Source organism: Octodon degus, unplaced genomic scaffold (assembly GCF_000260255.1).
Source record: "Octodon degus isolate 3935 unplaced genomic scaffold, OctDeg1.0 scaffold00176, whole genome shotgun sequence".
In the NCBI taxonomy this organism is placed as follows: domain Eukaryota; kingdom Metazoa; phylum Chordata; class Mammalia; order Rodentia; family Octodontidae; genus Octodon; species Octodon degus.
In genome coordinates, this window is record NW_004524752.1 from 4436730 (window position 1) to 4463497 (window position 26768).

Below are 26768 nucleotides of genomic sequence, written 5' to 3' on the forward strand. Positions count from 1 at the left end.
CTTCAAAGGTCTGGAGTCTTTAAGAGGTAAATGATGAGGTGGGCAGAGGGAAGGATAAGGTGAAGGTCACAGTTGGGACCCTACAGTGTAGGATTCACAGGTGGGGGTGGAGGAGAAAAGTCCAGAAGTTGAAGATTAGCAATGCAAGGTCTTGAGTGGTAGGCAAGGTCTTGAAGGAGAACAGATGTTGTTCCATAAGTAATGGATACTGAAGATTTGTGGGTAGGGGGTGGACTGGAGAGATGAAAGGAGCAGTTAGGAATGAAATATCTGGAGGTGGTGTGCACAAGGATTCCAGGCTTAAGTGGAAACTATTGGAGTTGAGAAGGATGAGTCAGAATCTATGGCAAGTAATTCAGGATCCAGATGCCTAGAGCTTGGACTCGAGTGCAGATGGAAGTGGGAGCTTAGAAATAGACATTTGACATGTTATAAAGGTTCCTCAGGACTGCAAGCTCATTTGCTGTTGGAAGAAGAGAGAAAATGTCAGTCTTGAATGGCCAAGCAGTAGCAGGGGCAGAAATGGGCAGTATTTTCCACATCCACGCATCCAACAAGAGGCAGAAGTAGAGGGTAAGCAATGAACTCTATGCAGTCTGCCCTTATGGAACACTACCCCTTTCTCTTATCCCCAGTTCTTCCAAGAAAGGCCCTGAGAGCCATCTGAGATGGACATGGTGGAGATGATAGAAGGATAAAGAGGAAAGAAAATCTCGCCACGAGCCCTGTCATCAGTACTTTACTCACATTCTGAGAAATCCTTACAATAACCCACAGAGCTTCAGAAGAGGAGTGCAGCAGGGCTAGGATGCTCAGAGAAGGGGCCCTGAGCTCTCGAGCACCTCAGGGCTCCTCCTGCCTGCCTGGCACCAAGCAGACAGGCAGACAGATGGGCTTAAGAAAGCAAAGGCCCTGGTGGGGAGCATGGTCCAGCCTTCAGCGAGAGATCCTCCTGTGCTCCACCTGTCAGGAAGTGGAGCAAGGGCAAGAACCTCTGTCAGGATATCAGACAGAAAAGGGATTTGGGGGAACAGGTGGGGAGTTTATTTTTGGCTGTGTTGAGTTTGACAGGCTAATGAGGCCTCAGGGAGACAGGGAGATCTAAGCTTGGATGGGAGGTCAGGGCTTGAGTCCAAGGCTTGGGGTCATCTGACAGAGGCTGAGACTTGGGACCATTGTTGAAATGCATTCTTCTTCAGAGCAAAGTTGACACTGGTCTCTCTCAAATTTGCATTCCCATCTCAGCTGGTTTATCTGGTAGGGGCAATAAGGTAGCAGATGAATACTAATGAGAAAATGAATAGAAAAGGCATCTTCTAATTAATCAAGTTGTGATTACAGATACTCATTTAAGGAAAGAAGTATATTTTTCTTGAACATAAAGGACAGAAGCAGGCATTGGCTTTTAAGGTCATGCAGGCTATCACATTTGTTCCTGTCCATTTTTCTTTTCCCCACTAATTAATCAATTAATTTAGACTCTATACTGAAACCAGTTTTATTTCTTTCAGGAAGGCTTGTGTTAATTAGAATTTGGTCTTCTGATCCTCAAGGGATGATTGAGTGCTACATAATCATTCACTGAACAAACAGTGTATTAATTCTGGGACTGCAGTCAACAGTTGATCCCCTCACCCCAGTTTCCAAGAAGGAAGAGAATTAGGTCCCACAAAGTAGTAAAGGGATAGAAAGAAAGCTGAGAAGTTGTCCACATTAAAGACACAGACACCTCTAAAATGTACACAGGGGATGATGCACAGAATGTCACAGAAGTGGGGGGCTTTGGGAAGTGATTAGGGCTCAAGGGCAGAACCTCATGAATGGAATTAGTGTCATTAGGAAAGAGATGTGGGGCCAGCCAGATAGCTCAGTGGACTAAAGTGTCTGCTTAGGCAGGCACAGGGACCGGGGTTTGATCCCACCCCTGGGACGCACTGAGATGGCAACTGAGACTGGTGTGGTGGCATGCACGTGTAATCTCAGTGCTTGGGAGGCTGAAAACAGGAGGATTACTATGAGTCTGATCTACATAGTGAGACACTGTAGACCCTGTACTAAATACATTAAATAAATAAATAGGAAAGCGATCTGGAGGCTCCCTTGCTCCTCATGCCATGAGAGGATACAGCGAGAAAGTGCAGTCTATGAATCAGGAAAGGGACCCACACTGTGCACTGCATCCATGGGTGCTTTGATCTTCAACTTTCTGGTGTGCAGAACTGTGCAAAACAGAGTTGTGTTGTTTGTAAGCCACTGAGTCTATAGTATTCTCTTATAGTGATCCAGACTGATTAGGACAGCAGATGAGCAGTAACTAAGAGAAACAAAAAAGAAGATGGGGCTGGAAAAGCAGGAGGCAAGGCAGCCAGGAAGCCAGGGAGGCGCGAGCACCAGGATCCAAAATACCTACTCCATTGGAAGAGGGAGAACAGCTCCTGCAGGCTGCCAACCACAGACACGGGAACAGTGGGCTGTTTGGTAAGGTGGAATTTTTTTAAGGCCTCTGATATATTCTTTCCTCCAGTGTAACTTAGTCATAGCTAATGACAGAACTGGTGATGTGGGTTACTTCTGAGTCTAAGTCACAGAGACAGCGGCAAGAAACAAGGTCTGGGAAGTCCTAGCGAGAATAATGTCCTCCAAAGACACCCAGGTTCTAATTCCCTGAATGTGTGACTATGTTATGGTACATGGCAGAGAGGAATTTAGGTTGATAATCAACCAACCCTAAAATAAGGACAGCATTCCAGGTTATTTACTGGGCCCAGATCTGTATAGTCACGTGAGTACTTAAAAGGGGAAGCAGGAGCCCAGAAGTCAGGCACAAAGCCATTGCTGGCCTTGGAAAAGTGAGGGACTCAGGAGCCAAGGAACCCAGGTGGCTGCTGAGCTGGAGAAGAGGGAAGCAGTCTCCTGGAGCTTCTAGAAACAAGGCAGCGCTGCTGACACTTTGATTTTTAGCTGAGTCACTCATTTCTCGCTGTCTTATGCTATCAAGCTGTGGCAACAATAAGAAATAAATCTGGGGCCATATGCACCCTTGTCCTAGTCCTCATATCTGATCCATTTCTGCTCTCACCACATGCTTATTATTTGTACTTATTTGTTTATGCTGTGTATTCTCATTATGCATATTTGTCGTCTCTCTTTTAAAATGATAAGCTCCTTCAGAGTAAGGACTATGTGTGTTTTGGTTTTTGCTTTTCAAATGTATATCTGAAGCACCAAATACATTACTCCTTCCATTAAGAATCTGACCAGTTATTTATTGGATGAAAAGTAGAAGCAGCCAACTTAGCAAAGAGATAAAACAAGATCTTGTGTAAAACAAAATATGGAATCCCATTAGTTTGTCCCCTGTCAAGCTGAAGAGAAAGAATCACATGGGTGGCAAGATGGCTTATTGAGAGATGTGTTATCCACCTCTTTCTTTCCTCTGATTTTCCAGCTAAGTTTCATCTTCCCTTAGTAGGTGACTAGGGGCAGAGAGAAGGGACAAACAGAAGCTAGGAGGTCACTAGCTTCTTCCCAACTGGTCAAGGCTTCAAAGGAATGCAAGTGGTTTGGAAGGCAGAAAGCTTCGAGGGGGTAAGGAAGACATATCCCCAGAGCCCAGGAAGGACACCAAGTTCCTCTGAGTAGCAGGGACCTGAGTGCTGTTGATGCTAAGATCTCAGAGGGTGGCACTGTAGGCCACATCAAGGCCTGGGAGTCCCTTGAGTCAGCCATGATGGCAGGCTCCATGCAGAGTGCAAGAGCTGAGAACATGAGGAAAGGGGTAGAGCAGTGGGGAATGCTGAGACCACATACCCTGGCACCTGCTCTTCCCTGCCTCCCAGGGCTTTGGCCTGGGACCTTTGTGGACCAGGAGGCAAGGAGGAAGTTAAAGTCGGGGAGACCTGTGGTCACCAACATGAACCTTCTGACCAGCACTTTAGGAAGCAGAGAAGGGCTGGAGTCTAAAATATGTGGATTTAGAACAAAACTATCAACACTCTGCACATCCAAATTTTGGACTAGTACTCAAAATGATGACAACCCTTTTGGCTTTAGATGAAGATTTTTAATCTCAGGGTGGAGGCCTGGGTACGGGTGGTATTAAAGGGGACAGTAAATCCTGCGTGTGGGCAAAGGATGAGCCAGAGCTGCTGGTGGGTTCTGTGGCTGACTAGGTTGGAAGCACATACTCCGTCTCATCGGGGAAGAGGCACAGATACATCAGAAGGCAGCTCCAGATGCCAAGGGTGAAAAGGACTCCCAGGCCTGGCGTGGAAGCTTCCTGCTATGTGGGGAGAAAGGCAGGACCCTGAGGCAAGTCAGGTCTGCAGCTGGCAGGGCACCCTCCCCACCATGGGAACCTCTGGGGAGCAGCCTCGGGCTTGGCCATCCCAGTCAGTCCTCCTTCCTGGTGCCACGTCCTCTACGACTGAGTGGTTGTGCTGAGTGGCAGAGTCCACTACTGTCCCTATGCCCCACACAGCTACAGTGGGGCTTTGATAGAATCTGGAGCACACTCCCTTTGGGATAACGAGACACCCACTGAGAAGAGGGACTTCTGGCTGGATCTACCTACCCCTGATTGCAGTTGGTCTTTAAGGCACACAATATACATTTCTCCTGCAGAGGACAGAAACGGCACAAGAAAGGTCATTTTTCCTTGGTCCAAGGTGGCCAACCTGCCGGGTACCTCATCAAGCCTTGCTACAGGAAAGGACAGAATAATGCAGAGGAGCTTGGGAGTGGGCACATCCAGGATCCAGTCCTACATGGTCAGGCTTAGGAAGACCCCAGGTAGAGGGGACAAGGCAGGTAAGGGCAGGCTCTAGCTTGGGGAGGCACCCAAGGGCAAGCAGGGTATGGGGGCAGCCTCTTTACAGCAAGAGCTCAGGGGCAGGCCAGGCAGGGGAGCTACAGCATCAGTCCTGGGCTCAGGCAGGGCTTCACTTACGCAGCAGCTCCTACACTGGTGAAGGGAATCCAGTGGGTCCTTTTTTGGTTTTTGTGGTTCCATCACCTTCTTGTGCAGAGGCGATGGTGCTCTGTCAGCTCTGTCCATTTTCTTGGGCCTGAGCTGGAGGTCTGTGTCAGCCGTCCCTATCAGCCTGAGGTCCTGCTGCTCCTTTGATCCTCTTCGAAGAGGGCTGGGGTTTAGGGAGAGTTGGGGAGAGAATTTCTATCTGTGCCCAGGTGGCAGTGGAAAGCTTGACTCCAAGCCACAGGACCAGCAGGAGCCAAGACAACTCCCTGAGGAGTCTGACTGTCCTCTGACTCCCGAGGACCTTCAGCCAAGAGGAGGAGGGAGATTCTTTAGGAATGAAGGGTGATGGATCCAAGCTACACTTACAGTTTGTTGTCCTTTTGTATATTTATTAGAACGTCCATCTTCTCATCCATATCCTTCTGCATTTCCTTCAAGAGAGAATTCAAGACTAGAACATTCATCATGAAGTTTTTGAAATACACACACACACACACACACACACACACACACACACCTTACTTCCTCAATAATTTCTACTAGACATAGTCAACATGGCTGATGGCTCCTCTTAGTGACAAGGACCTTTTCTCCCTCCAAGACATGCCCATTCCACAATAAGACCAAAGCACAGACAGTCATGGGGTGGGGGTATCCAAGGCCTCTAGGTGAGTTAAAAGCCAGACACAGATCTCAGAGAGGGAACACAGCTGTTGTTGGTTGATGCCTGCAAAATGATGACAGCAAGAAAACCAGTCTCGTAATCCCAGAGACACTTGACTCATGTTTTGACCCTGGCCTCTGTTTTTGTTTGCTCTGTTTTTTACCCAGCCCTGACAGAAATGGTCAATGCAAAGTAAACTGTCAGCCATTATAGTGACATAACAGGCTTATTACTCACAAAGCCATGAAAGAATACAACATTCTTGACAGAAGATAGATCTATAAAATTTTACCTTGGGAAATGATATAAATAGTGCACATGAAAAATTCTAAAGTGGCAGAAGGTATAAGGGATAATATTTATTTTGGGGAAAAACATCATAAAATATAAGTGAAAATCATTTGCTCCAATAAAAGTAATTTTCATAAAAAATGAGACATTTTGAACAAGTCTAATCTGTGGCAGAAAACTGACCAAGAAATTATATTATTGGGGAAAGAGGTTTTCAGATAACTTTTATTTTAAAGAGAAAAATAAAATTTCAAAGCAAGATCATAGGAGGGTAACAGTGGTTAATAAATTGCATATTGTTATCTTTAAATGAGTTACTCAGAGTACAAGATATAGGCATTTAATTGTCTAAACAATATTAGCATAAACTTCTTTCAGTGAACTAAGAAATTAGTAGTATGACTATTTCTTAACTATATTTTATATATGCATATTTATTTTTTGCTTTTCCCTTCATTCTTTTCTCCATTCCTTAATTCTAGTTTTCTCTTTCCCTTTGAAGTTTCTTCCCATTTTACAATATATATTGTACATTTTGGATCTTTTTTACTCTTGCAACTTCTCACACTAGGGGAATAATATGATATTTACTTACACATGTTCATCTGGTTTATTTCACTTGTGAGTGTGGTCTCGAGTTGCATCGATTTACCTATAACAGTCTCCAACTTATCCTTCTTTATGGCTGAGCAGTACCCCATTGAATAAAAAGACCACATCTTTTTTATCCACTTCTTAGGTGATGGGCTGTTTCCAAGATGAGCTGTTTCTAAGATGGGCTATATCCATTTCTCAGTTTTGGTTGTTTCCAAGATTTAGCTATTACAAATTGTGCTTCTATAAACATGGTGCACATATATCACTGTGGTATGATGTTTTAAATTCTTTTGGGAAGATACCCAGAAAGAGAATAGTAGCTGGATCAAATAGGATCTCCAACTGTAGTTTTTTGAGGAATCTCCATATAGATTTTTTTAAAAAATTTTATTTATTTATTTATTTATTTATTTAGTGTGTGTGTGTGGCCAGCTCAGCCCACCAGAGGGCGGGGCTGGCTGGCATGTGGTGCTGGGGGATTGAACCGCGGTCTTTGTGCTGTGCTTGGCTTAGTTTGTTCTAAGTAGGTACTTTAGACCACTGAGCCATCTCACCAGCCCCTCCATATAGATTTTGACAGAAGTTGCATTAATGTACATTTCCACTAACAGTGGAAAAGAGTTCCTGTCCCCCCCAGCATTCCCCCAGCATTTGTTATTGATTTATTGATAATAGGTATTCTTTCCAGGGTGAGATGAAATCTCAGTATTGTTTTAATTTACATCTCTCAAATGACCAGTGATGTTGAACATTTTTCATTTATTTTTTGCCATTTATATTTATTATTCTGAGAAGTGTGTATTCATCTTAGATGCCCGTTTTTGGATTGGGTCTTTAAATTTGTGAGATATGATTTTTTTTGACATCTTTCTGTGTTCTTGACAGTAATCTTCTGTCTGAGGAACAGCTGGCAAACATTTTTGCCCACATTGTGGGTTGTCTCCTCCTCACTCTGTTGGTGTTTTTTTTCTTGCTGTATAAAAAGCCTTTTAATAAGACCAGATTCAAGTTGTTGATTTGTGATAGTTCCTGTGCAATCAAGGTTTTATTCATAAAGTATTTGCCTACACCAATATTTATAAGTTTTACCTATTCTTTCTTCCATCAGAATAGATAGATAGATAGATAGATAGATAGATAGATAGATAGATAGATAGTTTTAATGTATTTGGTTATTGCAGGGTCTCACTACACAGTTCAGAATCATGGTGATCCTCCTGCTTTCAGTCTCCCCAGCAGTGCTGGGATTATAGGTGAGGACCACTCAGGAGAGGTGAGGTTGTCTGACACCGCGTGGCTCAAGTAATAAAGAACCAGGAGGGCAGGCCAGTGACTTTTATTTCTGTTGGTTTTGAGAGGATGACCAGGTGGGGGCCTGTCCACTTAGGATCCAATCCTGTAGGCTGTATGGACTGAGATTGGCCAATGTTGGATGCAAGCTAGCAATGGCAGGTGGCAAAGGCAGAAGCAGAAGTAGAAGCAGAAGCAGAAGCAGAAGCAGAGGGTGGCTCAATGAGGGAGCTCAAAACCAGAGCAGGGGATGCCCTGGGAGCTACATGACTCACCAATTCAAGTCATGGCACCAAAAAATGTCAGGTCTTAGCAATAGCAATGATGGCAGTAGCTGCAGCGGAGGTGCAGCAAAGCAACAGAAAAGATAAAAGAGGTTTTTATTGCAGGCACGGGAGGACCTCAGGAAAAGAGACCTGACAATCCTCCAGAACCAACTCTTTAGTTCATTGATTCTTTATATTGTTTCATTAGTCTCTAATGCATTAATTTCTATTTGGATATTTTTCATTTCCTCCCTTGTAACAGTTTTACTTAGCCTGTTCTTTTTCCAGAAGTTTGAGGCTTACCATTAAGTTATTTATTTGCACTTGCTCTATTTTCCTAATATGGGTATTCACTGCTATAAATTTTCCTCTTAGTACTGTTTTCATTGTGCCCCATAAGTTCTGGTATATTGTATTGACCTTATCATTTAATTGTAGAAACTGTCTAATTTCTTCTTTAATTTTATCTGTGACTTTTTGGTTGTTCAGACAGGTACTATTTAATTGCCATGTGTTTATGAAGTTCTTGTGGTTTCTTTTGCCATTGATTTCCAAGTTCATTACATTATGATCTGATAATATTCATGGGATTATTTCATTTCCTTTACATTTACATAATGTCTCTTACTCTTCTCTCTTTGCTAGGACAAATACCCGACATCCAAAATGCAGGAAGGAAAGGTTTTTTTTTAGCTCACAGTTACTGGAAGTTTCAGTCCATACTCAGCTGGCTTCAAGGCAGAGTGACACATGGCAGAGAGCAGCCTTTCACGGCAGCAGCAAAGAGCAGAGAGAAAATGGGAGTAGCAGCAGCAACAATGCCTACAGGCAGCAATGGTAACAGAGAGCAAGTCTGTCTCCCTTAAGTTGCAGTCAGGCTATCAGCCCCAGGCTGGAAGTCGTACTCACACCCATAATCCTAGCAGCATTCACCCCCATAATTCCAGTGGATCAAGAGTTAATCACAAACTCTAGAAGTTGGCCCCATGACTGCATGAGGCTTTGAGGGGACAACTAGACACGAACCATAACAATAAGCAGGTTCTATGAGCTAGCATGTGCTCTATTTTGGAGAATGTCCCATGTGCAACTCAGAAGAATGTGTATTCTGATGTTGTGGGGTAGAATACTTTGTAGACATCTATTAAGAATAGACATCTTAATAGATGTAGACATCTATTAAGTCCATTTGTTTAATGTTTGGCTCACTTCTAATATTTCATTGTTGATTTTTTGGTCTAGTTAATCTACTTTTTTGTGACATTTGGGTATTGAGGTCCCCCTATACAATTGTATTAGTGCTTATTTGACTTTTCCTGCCCATTAATATTTGGTTTGTATAGTTGGGTACATTTGTATTTGTTACATATATATTTAGGATTATTATCTCTTCCTCTTGGATTGCTCCCTTTAGAAGGATGCAGTGGCCTTCTTCACCTCTCTTCATCAGTTTTGAAATTTACTTTACAGATAGAATAGCTATCCCTGCTTTTTTTTTTTCTGGGTTGCTGGTGCCTAGAGTATTGTTTTCCTTTGACTTTCAGTCTATGAATATCTTTTTGAATTAAATGTGGTTTTTTTTGTATGCAACATATTGTTGGATCTTTCTTCTTGATCCATTCTGCTAGTCTGTGTCTTTTAATTGGTGAATTGAGGCCATTAACATTGATGGTTATAACATACGTATTGACTTAACCTTGTCATGCTATTTTCCTGTTGTTGGTGCCCCCTCTTTTCTCCATCCCTTTGTTTGCCTTGCCTGGTATATTCAATCTGCTGGGGTTCATGCAGTTGTAGTCCTTGTTGTCTCTTTCTAAAATGTCCTTCAAAACATTTTGAAGTGCTAGTTCAATGGTCATAAATTTCTGCAGGTGTTCTTTGCCATGGAAGCATCTTATTTCTCCTTTTTTTTTTCTTTTTGAGAAAGTCTCATTGTGCAGTTCAGGATGGCCTTGAGCTCACTTTGTAGCTCAGGCTGGTCTCAAACTCACAACAATCCTGTCTCAGCCTCCTGGGTACTGGGATTACAGGAGTGCACCATCACTCCTGGCTCTCCATTAGTTTTGAAAGACAGCTTTGTAGGTTACATCAATCTGGGTTGAAGGCTGTTTTCCTTTAGAACTTGAACTATTTCACTCCAAGCTCTCCGTGACTTGAGAGTTGGTGCTGAAAAGTCAGCTGTGATTCTGACACACTGTCCTTTGTAGGTGATTTGTTTCTTTTCCCTAACAGATTTAAGATTCTATTCTTGTGTTGACTTTCTAGAGTTTTGACTATGACATGCCTGTCTATAATTTTTTGTGTGTGGCTAATTGGAGTTCTGTGTCTCATTTATGTGTATGTCAAATTCTTTTTCTCTACCAGAGAAGTTTTCTGCTATAGCATCTGTGGAAAGTTTTTGTGTTACCTCCTGCTTTTTCATGAACGCCAATCAATCTTGAGTTACTCTTCTTATTCTTCAAGTAGCTGCTGTATTGATTTCTCATGGTCCCTTGCTAATTTTAAATCTTTCTTTTTCATGATCACTAGCCACTGGCTTTTCTTCTATGTATCTCAGATCCTGTTCTCACATTGGCTTAATCTGTTGCAGATACTTTCATTACAACTTTTATTGCCATCTCCCCGGCCCCCTATTCTCCTGAATATCTGCCTAAATCTGCCTTATGGGTTCCATTTCTTTCTTACATTGAGTGCTCATAACCTTCTTAATTTTCCTATGTTCTATTTTTTTTTTTGTCTGTACCTGCTCTAGAGTCACTAAGCATGGTTTTCATTTTGAACATCATCTCTGCAATTAACTGAGAAATTATTTCTGATTTGATTTTTTTCTAGAGCCTCATTCCATTTGCTTTGTTGTTACCACTTCAGAGAGGCCAAGTAGGTGGTTTTCAGACTGTTCCATCTCATTGGCCCTTGGTTTTGCCTTTGGTGAACTGGATGCTTGGGGTTGCATCTTGTTTAAGTGTCTTCTCATTTTCTTTTCATTTTTAAATTTTAATTCCTGGGTGATGTTTGTAAAGTGCATATGGTGGGTTGGTTTATTGCTAGTATTTAGAACCCAAGATATCTTTGAAGTGTAGTTGGTTTTTCGGCTTTGAGTCTGTTGCAAGATCCTATCTCTTCAATTTGTTAGGAATGAAAAATTGCTGCCTATTTGGCCCAGCCTCTGGTTCTTTGGCACTGTGCCACTGTATTTTCTGTGACCCTTAGTCTCAGTCTTGGAATACCAAGGACCACATCTGTTTACAACAATTATGTCACTTTTGGCTATGGTGGTATCATCCACAATGATAAAAACAATAAAAAACAGCCTAGAAAATGACAAACTGAACTAACCATTAATTTGCTACCTTTAACTGTATGAACTAGATTTGTGGTTATTTATTTATTTATTTATTATGTATTTGGTATATGGTCTCACTATGTAACTTGCACTCATAGTGATCCTCCTGTTTTCAGCCTCCCCAGTGCTGAAATTACAAGCATGTGCCACCATTCCCAGTCTCAGTGGCCAGCTCAGCTTGCCTGGGGATGGGGGCAACTCAGTATGTAGTGCTGGGGATGAAACTTTGGTCCCTGCACTTGCCTGAGCAGGTGCTTAGTCTGCTGATCTTTCTTGATGGTCCTAGATTTGTGGTTATTTAACATAATTTTAAAAAATATAAATGCAGTATATAAGTCCTTAATCAATTTGGTCCTCGGGGTTAAATTTCTAAATGGGGGATCACAAGTCCACTTCTTGTACAGCAATTAACCACTAAGAAGAATATATGCAGTGTATTATTTGTTGAAAGTGTACTTCCGATTTGATTTGAAACTGTCTCATTGCTATCCGTTTATCAATAAAACTTTGAAAAATAAATAAATAAATTTCTAAATGGGTTATGGAGAAAATAGAAAAGTGGAAGAAGAGAAAGAGATTAGAAGTAAGGCTAGAGGACAAAGGGAGATCACACTAACTTGAGAAAGTGGTTCAAAACACTGGAAGAAAAAGGAGAAGAGATGAAAAAGAACAGAACCACAAAGAGGCCAGAAACCAGGTTCACACTCATATAGAAACAAGATCAAACAATGAAGGAGAAAAAAACCAAAAAATGAAAAATAAAACAACAAAAGCAAAACAACGAGAGAGAGAGGCAGGCAAGCAGGCAAGCAGGCAGGCAGACAGACAGACAGACAGACAGACAGACAGATGAAAAGTCCACTCCCAGGTTTGTCCATAATGTGTGGAGACAGAGTCCAGACCCGTGCTGATTTATTCCAGCAAGCCTGTAGCTTTCTGGTGTGGTAGTAGAGAATCTCAGTATGCCTGCGCCTTCTGGCTGAGACCAGACTCCTATGGCACCTTCCATGGGCCTGAGCCCAGCCACAAGCTGCTAGATGGAGCCTGAAGCTGCTCTGAGTTCTGAGCTCAGTCAGCCCCTTTCCAAGATGGTTCCTGGCCAATGGCTCTCTCATGCAGGATGACTGGGCCCTCTGCACCCACCGCCAGCTAATGCCGCCCTTCATGTCTGTTACTCCCCTCCTCTGCTGTGTCTCTCTGTGGAGGCCTCTGGGACCCCCAACTGTCACCACATGTCTGCAGGTTTGAACTGCTCCTCTCACACACTGAGTTGCATCTCAGAGAGAAGGCACTGCCAGCTACCTCCTCCTCCTCCTTCACTGAAATTTCTCTCTTCACTCTCTCCATGGGCTTCACATCATGCTTCAGATCCTCCCAGGTCACCCACTTCCCTCTTTCTCATCTCCTTCACATTGCTGTATTCCAGCATCTGGACAGGGACTCAGAGCTCTTTCTCTGCTGCTTACTACTCAGCCATCTTGGTGCTCCCACTCAGATAATATTTTGAAAGCATTTTTTGTTTGTTTTGAAAGAATTTTCAAATGTTTGTATAAACTTTGAATGAAATATTTTTAGCCATATTGTCAAACTATGTTGAGGTCAAAATGCTCCTTAGTTCAAAAATGTTAAAGTCACAATGTCCCATGTTTTCACAAGACTTACCACTTCAAATTCATCATGCATCCAACTGATTTCCCTTTCTATTCTCTATTAGCTGAATTTCCCAACTATTCTTGTCATTGTCACTGCTTCCTTCTAATCACACAAATTATGACTTTGGTGCCATCCTGGCTTGCCTCACTGTATTGATCTCATGCTCTGTATTGACCCTGTCACCAAGAATTGTTTCATCTCCTTTCATGACTCTTTTTAGACCTACCCTTTCCTCCTTTTCCTACCCTAGCCCACCTCTCTTCACCAGGGGTGGACCGCAGCCTGTCGGTGTCCATGCTTCAAGACAGTCCCTATCTGCTCCAACCCCACCCATGACCCTTGCTGCCAGCACATCCTTTGACTGGGAATCTCCAGAGGCCTCTTAATGCATACAGAGCCAGGTCCTGGCTTGTGCACTGTTTTTCAAAGCCATCGTTGCCCGCTGACTTTGTGCCCAGTCAACTCTGTTTCTCACAGTTTCCCCAGATGATCTTTCTTCATGACTAATCTCCCTGCTGACCAGGAGACACAACTGTTCATCCTGCCTCCTGCTATGCTCAAGCTGTTCCTGCTTGAAATAGCCTCATTTGTGCCTTTCTACACCCAGCCCTGCTCACAAAATGCTTAAGGTGTCTGCATTTTAGTACGGAAATACTGCATGCCCTTTGTAGAAAAATTTGGATGATACACAGAATATATATATATATATATATAGAGAGAGAGAGAGAGAGAGAGAGAAACCTTCTCACCCCATTTGGTACATTACCTTCCAGTATTTTCTATATACTTATCTTTTTTTTTTAACCTAGTTGAGACTGTTCAGTGCATGCTTACTTGAATCTTGGTTTTTTAGTTCTTTAGGCATTCTTTATAAACACTGTGTTTAATAGTTCCTGACTTTCACTATATGGATATACCACAATTTACTCAGCTGTTCCTCTATTGAGGAAAGTTGTGGTGGTCTCCAAGAATGTTACTGTACATGAGAAATATATAATTCTTTATGCCTATTTTAAAAATATATTTTAATTTTTTTAATGGTTTTTCATCATATTCTGTAGGGACTTAAAGTTCAACATATCAATACTTGATGAAAAATACCTGTTCCATATTATGCCTAAGATGTTTGATATTCAGACAGTGAGGTTAAGCTTACCAGCCTAGGTTGTATGATAATAACAATAAGCTTCTCTTCTGGAAGGTTAACAACCTAAGTTTGCAGACCAAAATTAGAGAAAAAGGAGGGCCACAAGGAAAGCCAACATTTTGGCCCTAGTCTTCCAAGGTCAATTAAGACTCAGGACATATGAGATCTTGTACTGTAATATCATGTAACTCAGTAGTATCCCAAATTTTCTGATCAAGGAGATTATGGGGCCAAAGAGGAAAATGATCAATGATGTAGAGTGTGCCTAAGGAGAGTCACATGGAAAGAAAACATTCTTGGGGTGGGAGAGATGGCTCAGTGGAATAAGCACTTCCCTGACAAGCGCAAGGGTCTGAGTTCAATCCCCGGTTCCGGTTCCGCCAGAAAAAGAAAGAAAGAAAGAAAGAAAGAAAGAAAGAAAGAAAGAAAGAAAGAAAGAAAGAAAACATTCTCTCAGGCTTTCACAGAGAGTTCACTGGCCAAGCAATGGCCATGACTCATCCACATGGCTGACACTGACAAGGGATCTACAATCTGAGGTACAGAATTATCCTGAGGGGATTTGACTGACCTTATCAGATCCAAAAGCTACAACTTTTGTTGCATAGGTCTTGCTTTACCTTGGTCTTAACCAACCAGCAGAAAAGTATAAAAACGAAGTATAAGAAGTAAAGCCATGCTGTTATGTTGAGCTGTAGGGGACTCAGGTCAACAATTTCTGACATTGCCAGTGAAGCGGAAGACTCAATACTATTATGGACTACTGGACTCTTTTAGACTATTTTGCTGAGTTAACACACCTATAATATTTAAATGATGGAACTAAACAAAAAAGGGGATACAGATGAATGTCTATTTTGTATCTGTGTATTCAAAGTGGTTAGGATAGATATATAGTTTCATTCTCTTAATGAATAGAGGGATTTGTTCTAATGGTGTTTGTAAATAGGATATCATGTCTGCATCTTGTACAGCAAATAACCACTAGGAAGAGAGTATGCAATGTGTTAATTATTGAAACTGTCCTACCAATTTGATTTGAAACTGTCTCATTGCTATTTGCTTCTCAATAAAATTATGGAAAAAAATTAAAAAATAAAAACCAGGAAAAAATTTTAAAAATGTTATTATAGTCTACTGGTGAACATTTTTAACATATACTTATGCTGGTATTTCTAATTCTGTTCATACATTAAATTCTAACAAATAGAATTTAAAAGTTGTATATTTCCTGATGGCTATTACCTAGTAACATCCAAGTTTGTACAAACTTGTACTCTTGTCAGCAGTATAAGAGCATTTCTCTCTTTATATAACTTTCAAAAATTTTAAATTTGCTTATTTGTGTATAACAATTATCATCTCACCCACATGTATGTGTCTATTCATGAGGTAAAATCATTTACACATATTTATTGCCTTTTAGTTATATTCTTTTCTGTGGATTGTCTGTTCATTTTCTTGCCCATTTTCCTACTTGGTTCTTGTTTATTTCTGTGAGCTCTGTATACTATGGATGAAAACCTTTTGTTTATATTTACCAGTTTATACAATTGTTTTCCCAATCCATTGTTTTAAAATTCTGTGTATAGTGGTTTTACTTTACATTTTTTTTTGTCTTTTCTTCTTTTGAGACAGGGTCTCACTATGTAGTTCAGGCCAGCCTCGAACTCACTCTGTGGCCCACGCTGGTGGCAATCCTCTTGCCTCAGTCTCCCAAGTGCTAGGATTATAGTGTGTGGTACCACTCGTGGTTTGTCATATTCCTTTTTTTTTTTAAAAAAAAAAAACTTAAGAGCATAACTTATTTATAGTTACATATATTACTTCTTTCTTGGTGATAGTTATATTTAGAATGTTCAATTAAAATTTTACTTATACCTTCTTATTGGTTTTTCTTGAACTCTCCTTATAGACTATTTCTATCTACTCTGCTAACTGAATTATATTTTCATTTAGGCAAGAAATATTCTTAATCTTCTTACAAAATATTCTCACTGATATTGAAACAATCACCTTTGTCATACTTGAAATTTTGTAGAACTGTGAGTCTCTGCCTTGAGCATATATTGGACTCACCTGGGCAATTTGAAAAGCTACTGGTACCTCAACCTCATCCCCAAATCCCCAATCTCATTATTATGGGGTGCAGCCTGGGTATAGAGGAAGAGGGGGTCAAAATTCACTCAGGGGGACCCTGAATCGCAGCTGAGTTAACTGATGCTGCTTGAATGCGAAGGACCTGGTTCTCAGCTGAGGGAATGCATGGAAAGAACTTCGGGAGTTGGGAGCAGCTCCACTTCACCCGGGACAGTTGCATTCCGTTCTCTAGGCTGGATGTGCATCCTAGAGGAAGTGCGAGAGGCTCTCGGTGTGCCCTTGGCAGAGAGGCTGCTACAGGACTACCTGTCCCCATTCCTGCATCTATCCACTTATCTCTGGGCTCTGCCACCCTGAATAGAAACTGTGGTTTTATCACTAATTATGTGCTCCTTTACAACCCTTGGGTAATTTGCAGCTATTTGCTTTTACCTGTTTGTGCATCTACATCAGTGGCTTTCAAATTTTTACCTGGGGAACTTGGCCAAAATCCAAGGGCCCAATTTCTGTGTGAACATGAGCTTGGGGTTCATTTTCTTCGTTAGTATTCTAGTGGATTCTGAAATACACTAAAAAGTTGTGAGCTACTGTTGTAGAATCCAGATTATGTTCTTGTGTTGTTTGGTTTTTGTTTAAAAATGATCCTATTTGGTTTCTTTTTATTGTATCTGCATTAAGTTGCCAATATAATCTTCCAGGCCCAACTTGACTCAGTTTCCCTATAAAGACTTCTCATTATTCTAGCCCATATTCGCTACTCAAAACTCTAAAGTCCTAACTAACTGACAGCCTGCAATTGTGCTTGCATCCTTTCTTGCTATGGGATTTGGGTCTCCTACCAGTTTATAAGCACCTAGATGGCTGGGTCTGGTATCTCTTTCATAGTTTCCAATGTAGTATTGGCTGATGGAAGGCATTCAATAAGAGCTTACCTTCATAATTTCCACGAATTCATGAAGCTTATCAAAATCTTTGTCCATTATATCCTTTATCTAGTGAGAAAGAAAAGTATGACTTGACACAAGCATGGAGCATATTTCTAAAGTCAGATGTGGCATCTTTGGGGGGCATTTTAAGCAAAGGGCAGCAGCTGTACCTCTGGCACAGACTAATAAGGTCCTATGAAGTCATTTTCTTTCCAGGGAGGCTATGAGAGGACTAGGATGCATATGCTACCAAGTCGCTCCACTGACAGCATTGGTGTGGCTTAGTTGTGGCTCTTGCAAGGCTTACAGATGGAGCCCAGATCACAGCTTCAGTGATGCCTTCCTGCTTGATTACTGCCCTTCCCTAAGTAGGCCATAGATGGTTGTCATAGAAACAAGAGTTCTTGCCACACAGCTCTCCAAAGGGTGGTGAATGAGGAGGATGCAGTTGTTTCCTGAGAGCCCCAACCCATGTCGATCCCTCACTCAGCTTTATCACAGAGGTAACCTCACACAACACCCCAGCCAGTGATGATAACCTTTGAGAGCTTTCAGTGGTACAAGCAGTTGCTGTGGCACTGGTTTGCCCCCACTGGCCTAGGTGGTAGGGAAGTTTGGGTCACTCAGCAACTGGGTTTAAGCATCAAACAAGTAAGAAATGAATATCCTAAAGCATGGAACACATAAGCACTCAAAGGGGTTAAGACAATTTGCTTTTCCTATACAATTCCTTGTTTCTTTTACTTTGCAAAGGTAGGAATTGCATTTTTTTTAAGCTCTACTTTCTCTACATGTTATATAAAACCTTATCCTGTTACCTGTTTTATCTCCTCCATTTTTTCCTTGAGTTCTTCTCTCACCTCTCTGAGTTCATTCTGAGGAAAGGAAGTAAGGGAAAGAGGAGGTAAACAAAAATCTTGGACAGAAGAGAACTTTTCATGGGAGGAAAGGGCAGATCCTGAAGGCCATTCTAAAAAAGGAGCAGAGGGAAACTTCCACAAGGAGGAGAGGAGGATGCCGGGATGGTGGTCAGGAAACCTCAGCCATCATGGGCCTCCTAATGGGATGGAAGCTCAGGAAAGAGCACACTACCACTTCTTTGGGAGGCCTGCCCCAAGTCTACAGTTGAGAACAGCAGACAAACCCAAATTAGGGGTCATTCAGCAAAATAGTGACCTTTAATCTTTAAAAATGCTCTGAGTGAAGAGCGAAAAACAATTGGTAGTTTAAAGAGGAATGAAGAACTACAGCAATTAGAAGTAGTGTTTGATCCCAGATTAGGTCCTGGGACAGAAATATGTTCTTTTTTAATGAAAGAGATCATGATTGGTGAGATGAGAATAAAATCTACAGATTAGTACTGTATCTATGTTAATTTCCTGATGTTGAAAATTCTACAGTAGATATGTAAGAGACAGCAGGTTTTTAGGACATACATGCTGAAGACTGGTAAAAATTTACCAGTCTGTCAAACAGTTCAAAATACATATTCAGTCATCCCTTGGCATCTATGAAGGATTGGTTCCATGACCTTTCATGATGCAGAACATAAGAGACACCCATGGGGTGATACAATCTTAATCCCTACCGGGTATCTGGAAAAGGACAGCTTGCAGCTGCCCCTCAGTATCCACGGGGACTTGGTTCAGGGATTCCTGCAGATATCCAAATCTGCAGGTGCTTGCATCCCATTTGCATCATCTTATGTAAATGGTGTGATATTTGCATATAACCTGTGCATATCCTCTCATGTGCTTTAAATCATGTCTAGATCACTTATACCTAATACAATGTAAATGTTAGTATGTAGATAGTTGTTATACAGCATTGCACAGAAAATAAGAAAAAAGTCTGCACATGTTCAGACCAAAATTTCAGTATAGACACAAGTTTTTTCCAAACATTTTCAGTATGAAGTTAGTTGAATCAAAGATGTTGAACCATCCCATAAATATATAGGGTTTATTGTGTATGTGTGCATGCGTGTGTGTGTGTGTGTGTGTGTGTGTGTGTGTGTGTACAGAAAAAGAAACAGGAAATAAAGCAACCATGATAAAATGCCAACATTTGAGGAATCTGGGTGAGAGATATTTTAGTACTCACTGGCCATTTCCCCAAAATTTTATGTTAGTCTAAAATAGCTTCAAAATAAAAGTAACCTTTTAAAAGAGCCCAGAGAGAGTGACATCTCAAGGCTGTAAGTGCTGGTGGATGCAGTGTGTCCACCAGGAGTTGGCTGGCCCATCACCCCCTCACTGCACTGCCCCGTGTGCTCCCTGCTGCTTAGGCTCACACACTGACCTTCAGCTCCTGCGTCATCCCTGTTTTGGTGAACAGCCCTTTCTGTTTAACTTCTTTGCAATTGTATGTCTGTGATTGAAACAAAAACAGAGCATTGGAACCTGCAGGTGAGGGCGGCACTGCAGAGGCAGGAGGGGTCACTCTTGTTTCTATCCCTCCCTAGGGACGGAGCATGGGGATGAAAGCTAGTGGAATCTCCCCATGCAGAAGTTTCCTCCAGCTTCCTCTTCCTCCCTCTTGGAACTCATCTTGCTCCACTTATGTATCTGATTGGTTCCTAGCAAGAAGGTCTCTGAGAACAAAGAACCTATTTCTTTCATTGTATCCCCCGCACCTGGGAGAGATCTTGGCCTCCAGGAACAGAAAATGACCCCTGACTCCAAGACACCTCCCTGTGGCTCTCAGGCCTGGCTGCTGGCATGGCCACAAAAACGCTTCTTACTTTGGTTGTCTCTGACTTCAGTTGTGGGCAAACTGCCTTGTAGTTCTTGTTCTACAGAGAAAGGAAGCATTAGGATTAGGGGAAGATGGTATCCAAGCCTTTGCAAGAGGAGCCTCCCCACCACCACACATCTGCCTGACTAGCTGCGCTTGAGTGTAGGAACATACATTTCCTGCACATGATCTGCTTCGAGACAATTCAATTCCGGTCATGTTGTCCTAATGAGTGCAGGCCTGCCCTGTCTGCAAGTGCAGAAAGCAGCTGGAGAGAGAACTCTAAGGAAGCCTCATAATGGTTGTTTCATGAGTATGGGCTGTGGGTAGAGCCCTAGGTCCCAATCTCAGCTGTTCTCTCTCCTGGCTCACCAACTTGGGCGAGTTTAGCCCATTGGAGCCTCCCTTTCCTTGTCTATGAAATGGAGGTGATAACTATATTTATATAGAAAAGTTATTTTGAACCTTAGGCTGCCAAACTGGAGGTGGGTGTGGTGCAGGCCTGGCCCATGGCATGGAGCTGTGAGTGGCTGGAGTGGGAGTTCTCTAGAGGCAGTCCACAGGGGCCTTTTCTTTCTCATCCCATTGGTGCCCATGGGCATCAGTCACACACCCAGTCCAGGCTGAGAGGCCATTTATGCTCAGAACAGAGAACCAAACACGGAAGCTCACTTTGGAAGCATGTATACTAACACTGGCACAGTCTCAGTATCCTCCCTGCCCCCTCTCTACTCATAGGAGCTCACAGAGGCCCCATGTCATCCAGAAGTGTTCCTCCTTTACCAGGTTTGTCTTCTTCAGTTCTGCCCTCTTGGCCATGATGGAAGAAGCCAGGGTGTTCTTCAAATTCCCCACCACCCTGCAATAGCCCCCAGGACCAGCCTACTGTTCTATGCAACTTACGGCCAAGGTGAGAGGTGGGTAACCTCCTCTTTATGTGCGGAACAGCTGAGGTCACAATGCTGACCTGGAGTGTCACCACAGCTTTGGGCCTCCATGTCTCAGCCACTGAGATGAGGGGTTCAGGCCAAGACTGAAAGCTCCAGGATCTCCTCCCCATGGTGGGAGAAGGTTCTCCCTGAAAGCTTCACAATGCTGAGAGCTACAGCTTGTCAAGGCCAAGGCACAAGGCACACCTGCCAGGAATCACGGCTCTTCCGGAAGCAGAACTAATCCATGGTTGGGTGCTGTTGCTGTAGACAGATGGCTTCCAGAGTCCCCTTCTCCTGGTTCCTCTAACACAAGGAAATGAGTTGGTCACAGGCAACATGTACACAGTGCTGGAGGTGAGGACAAGGCCATCCTTTTTTTTTTTTTTTGCAGAACCAGGGATTGAACTCAGGTCCTTGCGCTTGCCAGGGAAGCACTTATTCTGCTGAGCCATCTCCCAGCCCCTGACAAGGCCATTCTGAGAGTAGCTTTAATTTGTGTTAACAGTGGAGCGGCAAAGGTACTTAGCATCCCACGGAACCTCAAATCATTTGAAATCCGGGTTTGTCATCCTGATTTCTCTTTTGCCCTTTTCCTGGGCATTTCACTCCCCTCTCTTTTCTTCTTCTTTTTTTTTTTTTTAATGACTACAGTTGACACAAAACAGGCCAGTTTAGCTCCACACTAAACTGTGGGCTCTCTGACAGACAGCCCAGGAGTACAGCAATGGATGCAGATTGTGTGTGATTCACCTGCCCACTGGGGGTAATGCCTCTCACACTTACCCTTGTTTTATGCAGCTGCTTAGCTTGTCCTTGCCAAAGAGCAGGCCACTGAAACTTCCTCCAGAGCTGCTTTCTGCTTCCATTTTTGATGCATTTCCTGGGTGGTGATTTCCCAGGCCCCAACCCAGTGACAGCCCTCAATTCCAACCCAAGTAGAGAATGTATCTGTCACCAAATAGCTACTGGATAGGGCAGGTGGTGGTGAGCTTCCTGGGTGTCATTTCTTCATGGGCAAATGGGGATTGCAACTGTTGGGTTCCTCTGACCACGTAGCTCCGTTCTCCCAGATCCATGGGCCAGAAAGTCGGGAAAGCTGAGAAAGGAACTTAAGTACAAATGACTGATTCCATATCAACATCTGCCAGCCCTGCGAAACTGGGCACCTTCTCCTTTCTTTTGGTTTGGACTGAGAGCCTCATGGACCTGCAGCAAAGTTTTCTTTGCTTAGCTAAGCATTTAAATGAACCACCTTCTAGCCAAACACAGCAATGAGCTCACTGGCCTATGGATTGGGAAATTGGATCTAAAAGAATAAAAGTCTCTGTGTGAAACTCAGTATAAACACACACCCACACACACAACCACACATACATGATATCATTTGGACAGAAATTTAGCAACAGACTTAAGCTTTGGGCTTGGGCCTTCCCATAGTGTGTACTACTCATGCTCCCAAATACGTGCTTGTTGTTGCCCATATATTCAGGAAGGGCTAGGGAAATCCAGCCGGTGAACCTAGATAAGATATATGATATAAGAATGTTTTGCAACTACATGAGGACCAGGTTGAGGTGATGATGTGACATTGGATATTGTTGTGGTATGACTTTGTTCTAGGTAAGCTGTCGGTCGTTCTTACCTGTAGAATCCCAGATATGCTTCTCTCCAACCCACTCACACAGCACACGCTATCAGTCCCAGAAGCTAAGCTTGAAATCCACTGATGTTCCACTGTGTCTTGAGGCAAGAAGGCTAATCGTGACACAAAGGAAGAGGCTGCCACAGTCTCTTTTCTCCAAGGTGATAGCCTTTGGATTTCCTTTCCTTAACAAAGCTCCTGAGGTTTTTCTGATTCATGAAGATAATGTTGGGGAGCAGCAAAGAGGGGAATTTTAGAATGGCCTTCGGCCCTCTTTTGATTCAGGGTACCAATTCCAGGGTCTAGCCCACTACCTATGTGGAGGACCAGAAGAAGAGAATGTTTTGTGTGTTTGAGGGGCCTACTTGACAATGGGGGGCCCCAGCATTCCACAGTCCTTTGATTAGGGAGGAACCCAGAATCCCAGTAGCTGTGGTCTCCATCCAACCTTGACTTGACATGCCTCAGCATATGTGCCCTGATGACTTGTTCCTCTGATACCTAGGAAGTTTATATCCCAGAGGACTGCAGTTCCTGGTGACCACCTTCAGTCACAAACACTCCGTGAGGGTTTTCTAGCCCCAAGGAACCTTGTTATGGTTTCTGTCTAGATGTCCCCCTCAAGCCTTAAGCGATCGTAGGTGGTGCTTCCAGAAGGTGAGGGCTTATAGGTTATGTCGTTAGTCGGTGGGATCTATACAGAAGGCACAGGTCATTGTGGGCACGGCCTAGAAGACTCCATCCCCCTTCTTGGCTCTTCCCTTTGTTCTCTGCTTCCTGTCCACCACACCATGAGCAGCACCACTTTTCCCTGCCCCTGTGCCACCACCCTACCTTGGGGCCAGCCGACTAGGGATTGAAACCTCTACAAACTGTGAGCTGAATAAACCCCTCCTCTTCTAATTTATAGGTGCTGGGTGTCTTTTCCTAGTGATGATGAAAGTGACTAAAACAACCTCTTACCTAAATTTGTTTAGAGACTTCCTATGATTGGTTCCTGCCTTGTCTTACTAGAATGATCTATAGACACCTTAGAAAAGCTTATTCTGTGCACCACACAGGTATCTTTTCTTATTGGCAAATTGATTACCATGCAATTGCTGATCACTTCTACAAATAGTATGAGACTTGGGCTAGAATGTTAATCCCATTACAGTTTCTGTGGAAAAACTATATTCAGTTTATAGCACATGGACTTTCTGTTTCTTTGTTTCAGGACCAAAACAGATTCTGAGTGGCTCATTGTAAATCTCCAGCTATTTTAATACAACTGAGGATAAGTGAAAAGTCACAGCAAGGGCCAGCCAGATAGCTCAACGGACTAAAGCATCTGCTTAGGCAGAGCACAGTGGCCAGAGTTCAATCCCCCCATGTTGGGCCGACCCCACCCCTGGGGCATGCCAACAGTGATTGAGACAGGGTGGCCTGTAATCCTAGCACTTGGGAGGCTGAAAACAGGAGAATCACTATGAGTCTAATCTGTGTAGTGGGACCCTGTAGACCCTGTACCAAATACACGAAAGAAAAAGAAAGAAAGAAAGAAAGAAAGAAAGAAAGAAAGAAAGAAAGAAAGAAAAAAGAAAAATCACAGCAAAAATGACTGTGTGAGGACTGCTAGCTTTCCTTACCATGGCACATCTTGCCAGGCTTTCCAGGACCACAACTGAAAATTAGAGAGCAGCCTACTGTGTGAGGTAATGCAAGAGCCCCCAGCCATCAGAAGCATCCAGCTGCTGGAGCCCCTGACTTAGTTTCCCATCTTTGGATAGGACCTAAGTAGAGAGAGGACAGTTATTTCCCTCCTTCCTCTCTCAGCCTCCTGGCTAGAAGGCTCTGTAACAGTTGCTATCCCAGTCCCTCAAAGTGTCCTCTCGGCATCTGCTGACAACTTCAGATTCCCATGGTAAAACTGAGTGACACCAAGACTCTGTGCTCTGGAGGACAGAGGGGTTGTGGTTGGGGGCTGTGCTTCCTGCAAGAAGGATCACAGACAGGAGGGTTTCATGGACTCATGCTGGGAATAGCCCTGGTCACTCCCTCACACTGGAAAACAACCTAAGACTGTATCTGAACACAAAAGAGACTGGAAAATATGGCCAACCTTCTCCCACAAGTAAAGGAGATAGGCTCAAGAAGCTGGGAGCCAATCTCTGCCATACTTTACTAATGCAGTTTGTCTTTTTTATTCTCTAACAAGTTTCTTTACAAGTTAACTTGATTTTTTTCTTTCTGTTTTTAATATAAAGGGGGGATAGATAGTAGCTTACAAGGTCTAAAAGGGAAACTTATACTGGACATTGATCTAGGAGGCAACCTGCAAGAGCTAAGATTAGTGTTTGGGACTCACTTCTTCATCAGCTGACTGGCCAATGGGCTGGCACAATGAGACAGAAATTCTCAGAGTGGTCCAGTCTGTCCAAGGCTTTTCAGAACAATGCTCCCTGTCTTTCCTGGGACCATTGGGTTACAGAAATCCTCTCTTCCCACCCTAGGCTCATCTCCTGCAGTCATCAGAATGTGGGGCTGGTATGAAGCTGCATCTGCTCATCTAAGTCCTCTGAACATCACTGGGGCCAAACTGAGATGTCTAAATGTTGCCAGCGCCTTCCTGGGGCTGAGCTGCTCTGTTTTCTTTTAATGTGAGTAGCCACAACCTTCTCCCAACAGACCTTTCATGCTAGCCTTAAGAAGTCAATTTGATTGGACCCCTGCCTGAAAACATTTATTTCAGGGTCTCACCCAAATACAGACAAGAAGAACTTGGACCAAATTTTCTCAGAACCCAGAGAGGGTGGTTGTTGGTCGGTTTCCCATCAGTCAGTTTGGCCACTGACAATTTCCTGTCTGGTTTGCCTCCTTGTCTTGAGCGTTCTGCTCTTGGAAGTTAGTAGCATCTTAGAGCTGAATCCATGCTAAGACTGGTCTAGAAGCTGTGTAAATCTTCTTCCTTAGTAAGGGTTTAGAGTCATGGGCTGGGGACAGAGCATCTCCTTTTTGGAGCTATGGTATGACAAAGGCTCAGGAAGCTGTAAAGCTAAGAGTCACATGGAAAGCGCCAGTGTTTAAGTTGGTCTTGAGACCGAGCAGCTGATGATAGATTCTGCATTCCAATGTGGAGAGAGCCAGGGAAGAAGGAGGAGAGACAGACCGGGTTCCAGGGTGAGCAGAGTTGACCTGGGTGGCCTCTGGGGGGCTGAGTTGCGAGTGAAAGGATCTGGGTGCACTGACGGATTCAGGATACGTGGTTTTCCCCGGATTTGCTCCTTCCTTCTTGTTAGCAGGCTGTAGACTTTTCTCCTTTGTTGGCAAAGAGCATTAGTACTATGTTCACAAAAAGGCTGTATGATATTCTGGAGCTTGAATTCAAGGGAGTCCCTATTCTTACTGAACTTGGTATCACATGATGTGGCTGCTCTGATTTACTCTAGACTTCACAAGATTTTATAAACATATACCTGTGTTATGGTTGGCATCTGACATGTTCCTCCCAATGCTTACTGTGTTGAAGGCTTTGTTGTCAGCTTATGGGTTTTGAGGGAATTGATTGGATTAATAATTTGATGGCATTATTGGCATGTAATGGAAATTTCAGTTAAGCCTAACTGAAAGGAGTGTGTCATGGGATCATAATCTTAGAGACCGTCTCGTCACTAGCCCCTTCCTTTCTGACTCTCCTTTTCTGCTTCCTGCTGCCATATGTAAGTGGCTTTGCTCCACTATGACTTTCCACTGCACTGTCTCTGCCTCACCACAGGCCTAAATGTAGTTCAGCCAGCTGACCACAGACTAAAGCCTCCGTGACTGTGAGCCCACATAAGATTTTCTTCCTGTAAGTTACTTATCTCAGGTATTTTGTCCTAGTGACAGAAAACTAACACAGTCCAGGTCCACTTTGCTATGCCACATGGGCATGTAGCTTTTGTTTAGCTTCCAGTCCCTCTGTGAAGAAAATGAACAGAGCACAGGGGCTGGCTCTCCTTGGCCACTGAATCTGATTCCTTAAGTTTTGTTTTGTTTTTTCAGTTTTTTGAGACAAGACTGTGTATGTAGTTCAGTCTGGCCTAGAACTCACTATGTAGCCTTGGTTGGCCTCCAACTCACAGCAATCCTCCTGCCTCATCCTTCCAAGTGTTGGGATTGCAAGCATGTGCTACCACACCTGGCCCATGGACTCCATAGTTCTTCATCATGGTTCTAAACACT

General features: G+C 43.1%; 1 protein-coding gene across 9 annotated transcripts; it reads right to left on the minus strand.

Moving 5' to 3' along the window:
- Window positions 1-1102: 1102 nt before the first annotated feature.
- On the minus strand, window positions 1103-22629 carry Tex35 (testis expressed 35). Of its 9 annotated transcripts, none has more exons than XM_023703615.1 (9): window positions 20775-20881; window positions 19891-20049; window positions 19557-19625; window positions 18074-18130; window positions 17262-17321; window positions 5345-5409; window positions 4949-5141; window positions 4574-4617; window positions 1103-1254 (listed from the first exon to the last, which is right to left on the minus strand). In XM_023703615.1, exons 1-9 carry the CDS (start codon window positions 20808-20810, stop codon window positions 1251-1253), a joined length of 687 nt encoding a protein of 228 aa, XP_023559383.1. In that variant the 5' UTR covers window positions 20811-20881; the 3' UTR covers window positions 1103-1250. The 9 variants fall into 9 exon arrangements, with proteins under 9 accessions (XP_023559383.1, XP_023559386.1, XP_023559385.1 ...); XM_023703618.1 differs by lacking the exons at window positions 1103-1254; window positions 20775-20881 and adding exons at window positions 4081-4282; window positions 22566-22629; XM_023703617.1 differs by lacking the exons at window positions 1103-1254; window positions 20775-20881 and adding exons at window positions 4081-4282; window positions 20895-20961.
- Window positions 22630-26768: the final 4139 nt, after the last annotated feature.

Coding starts and splice junctions, on each gene's coding strand:
- Tex35 (XM_023703611.1), bottom strand. CDS start 20,810: ATGGCCAAGAGGGCAGAACTGAAGAAGACAAACCTG. Junction 20,050..20,774: donor AACTGAAGAAGACAAACCTG/GTAAAGGAGGAA, acceptor CTTTCTCTGTAG/AACAAGAACTACAAGGCAGT. Junction 4,283..4,573: donor AAGACCAACTGCAATCAGGG/GTAGGTAGATCC, acceptor CTCCCCACATAG/CAGGAAGCTTCCACGCCAGG.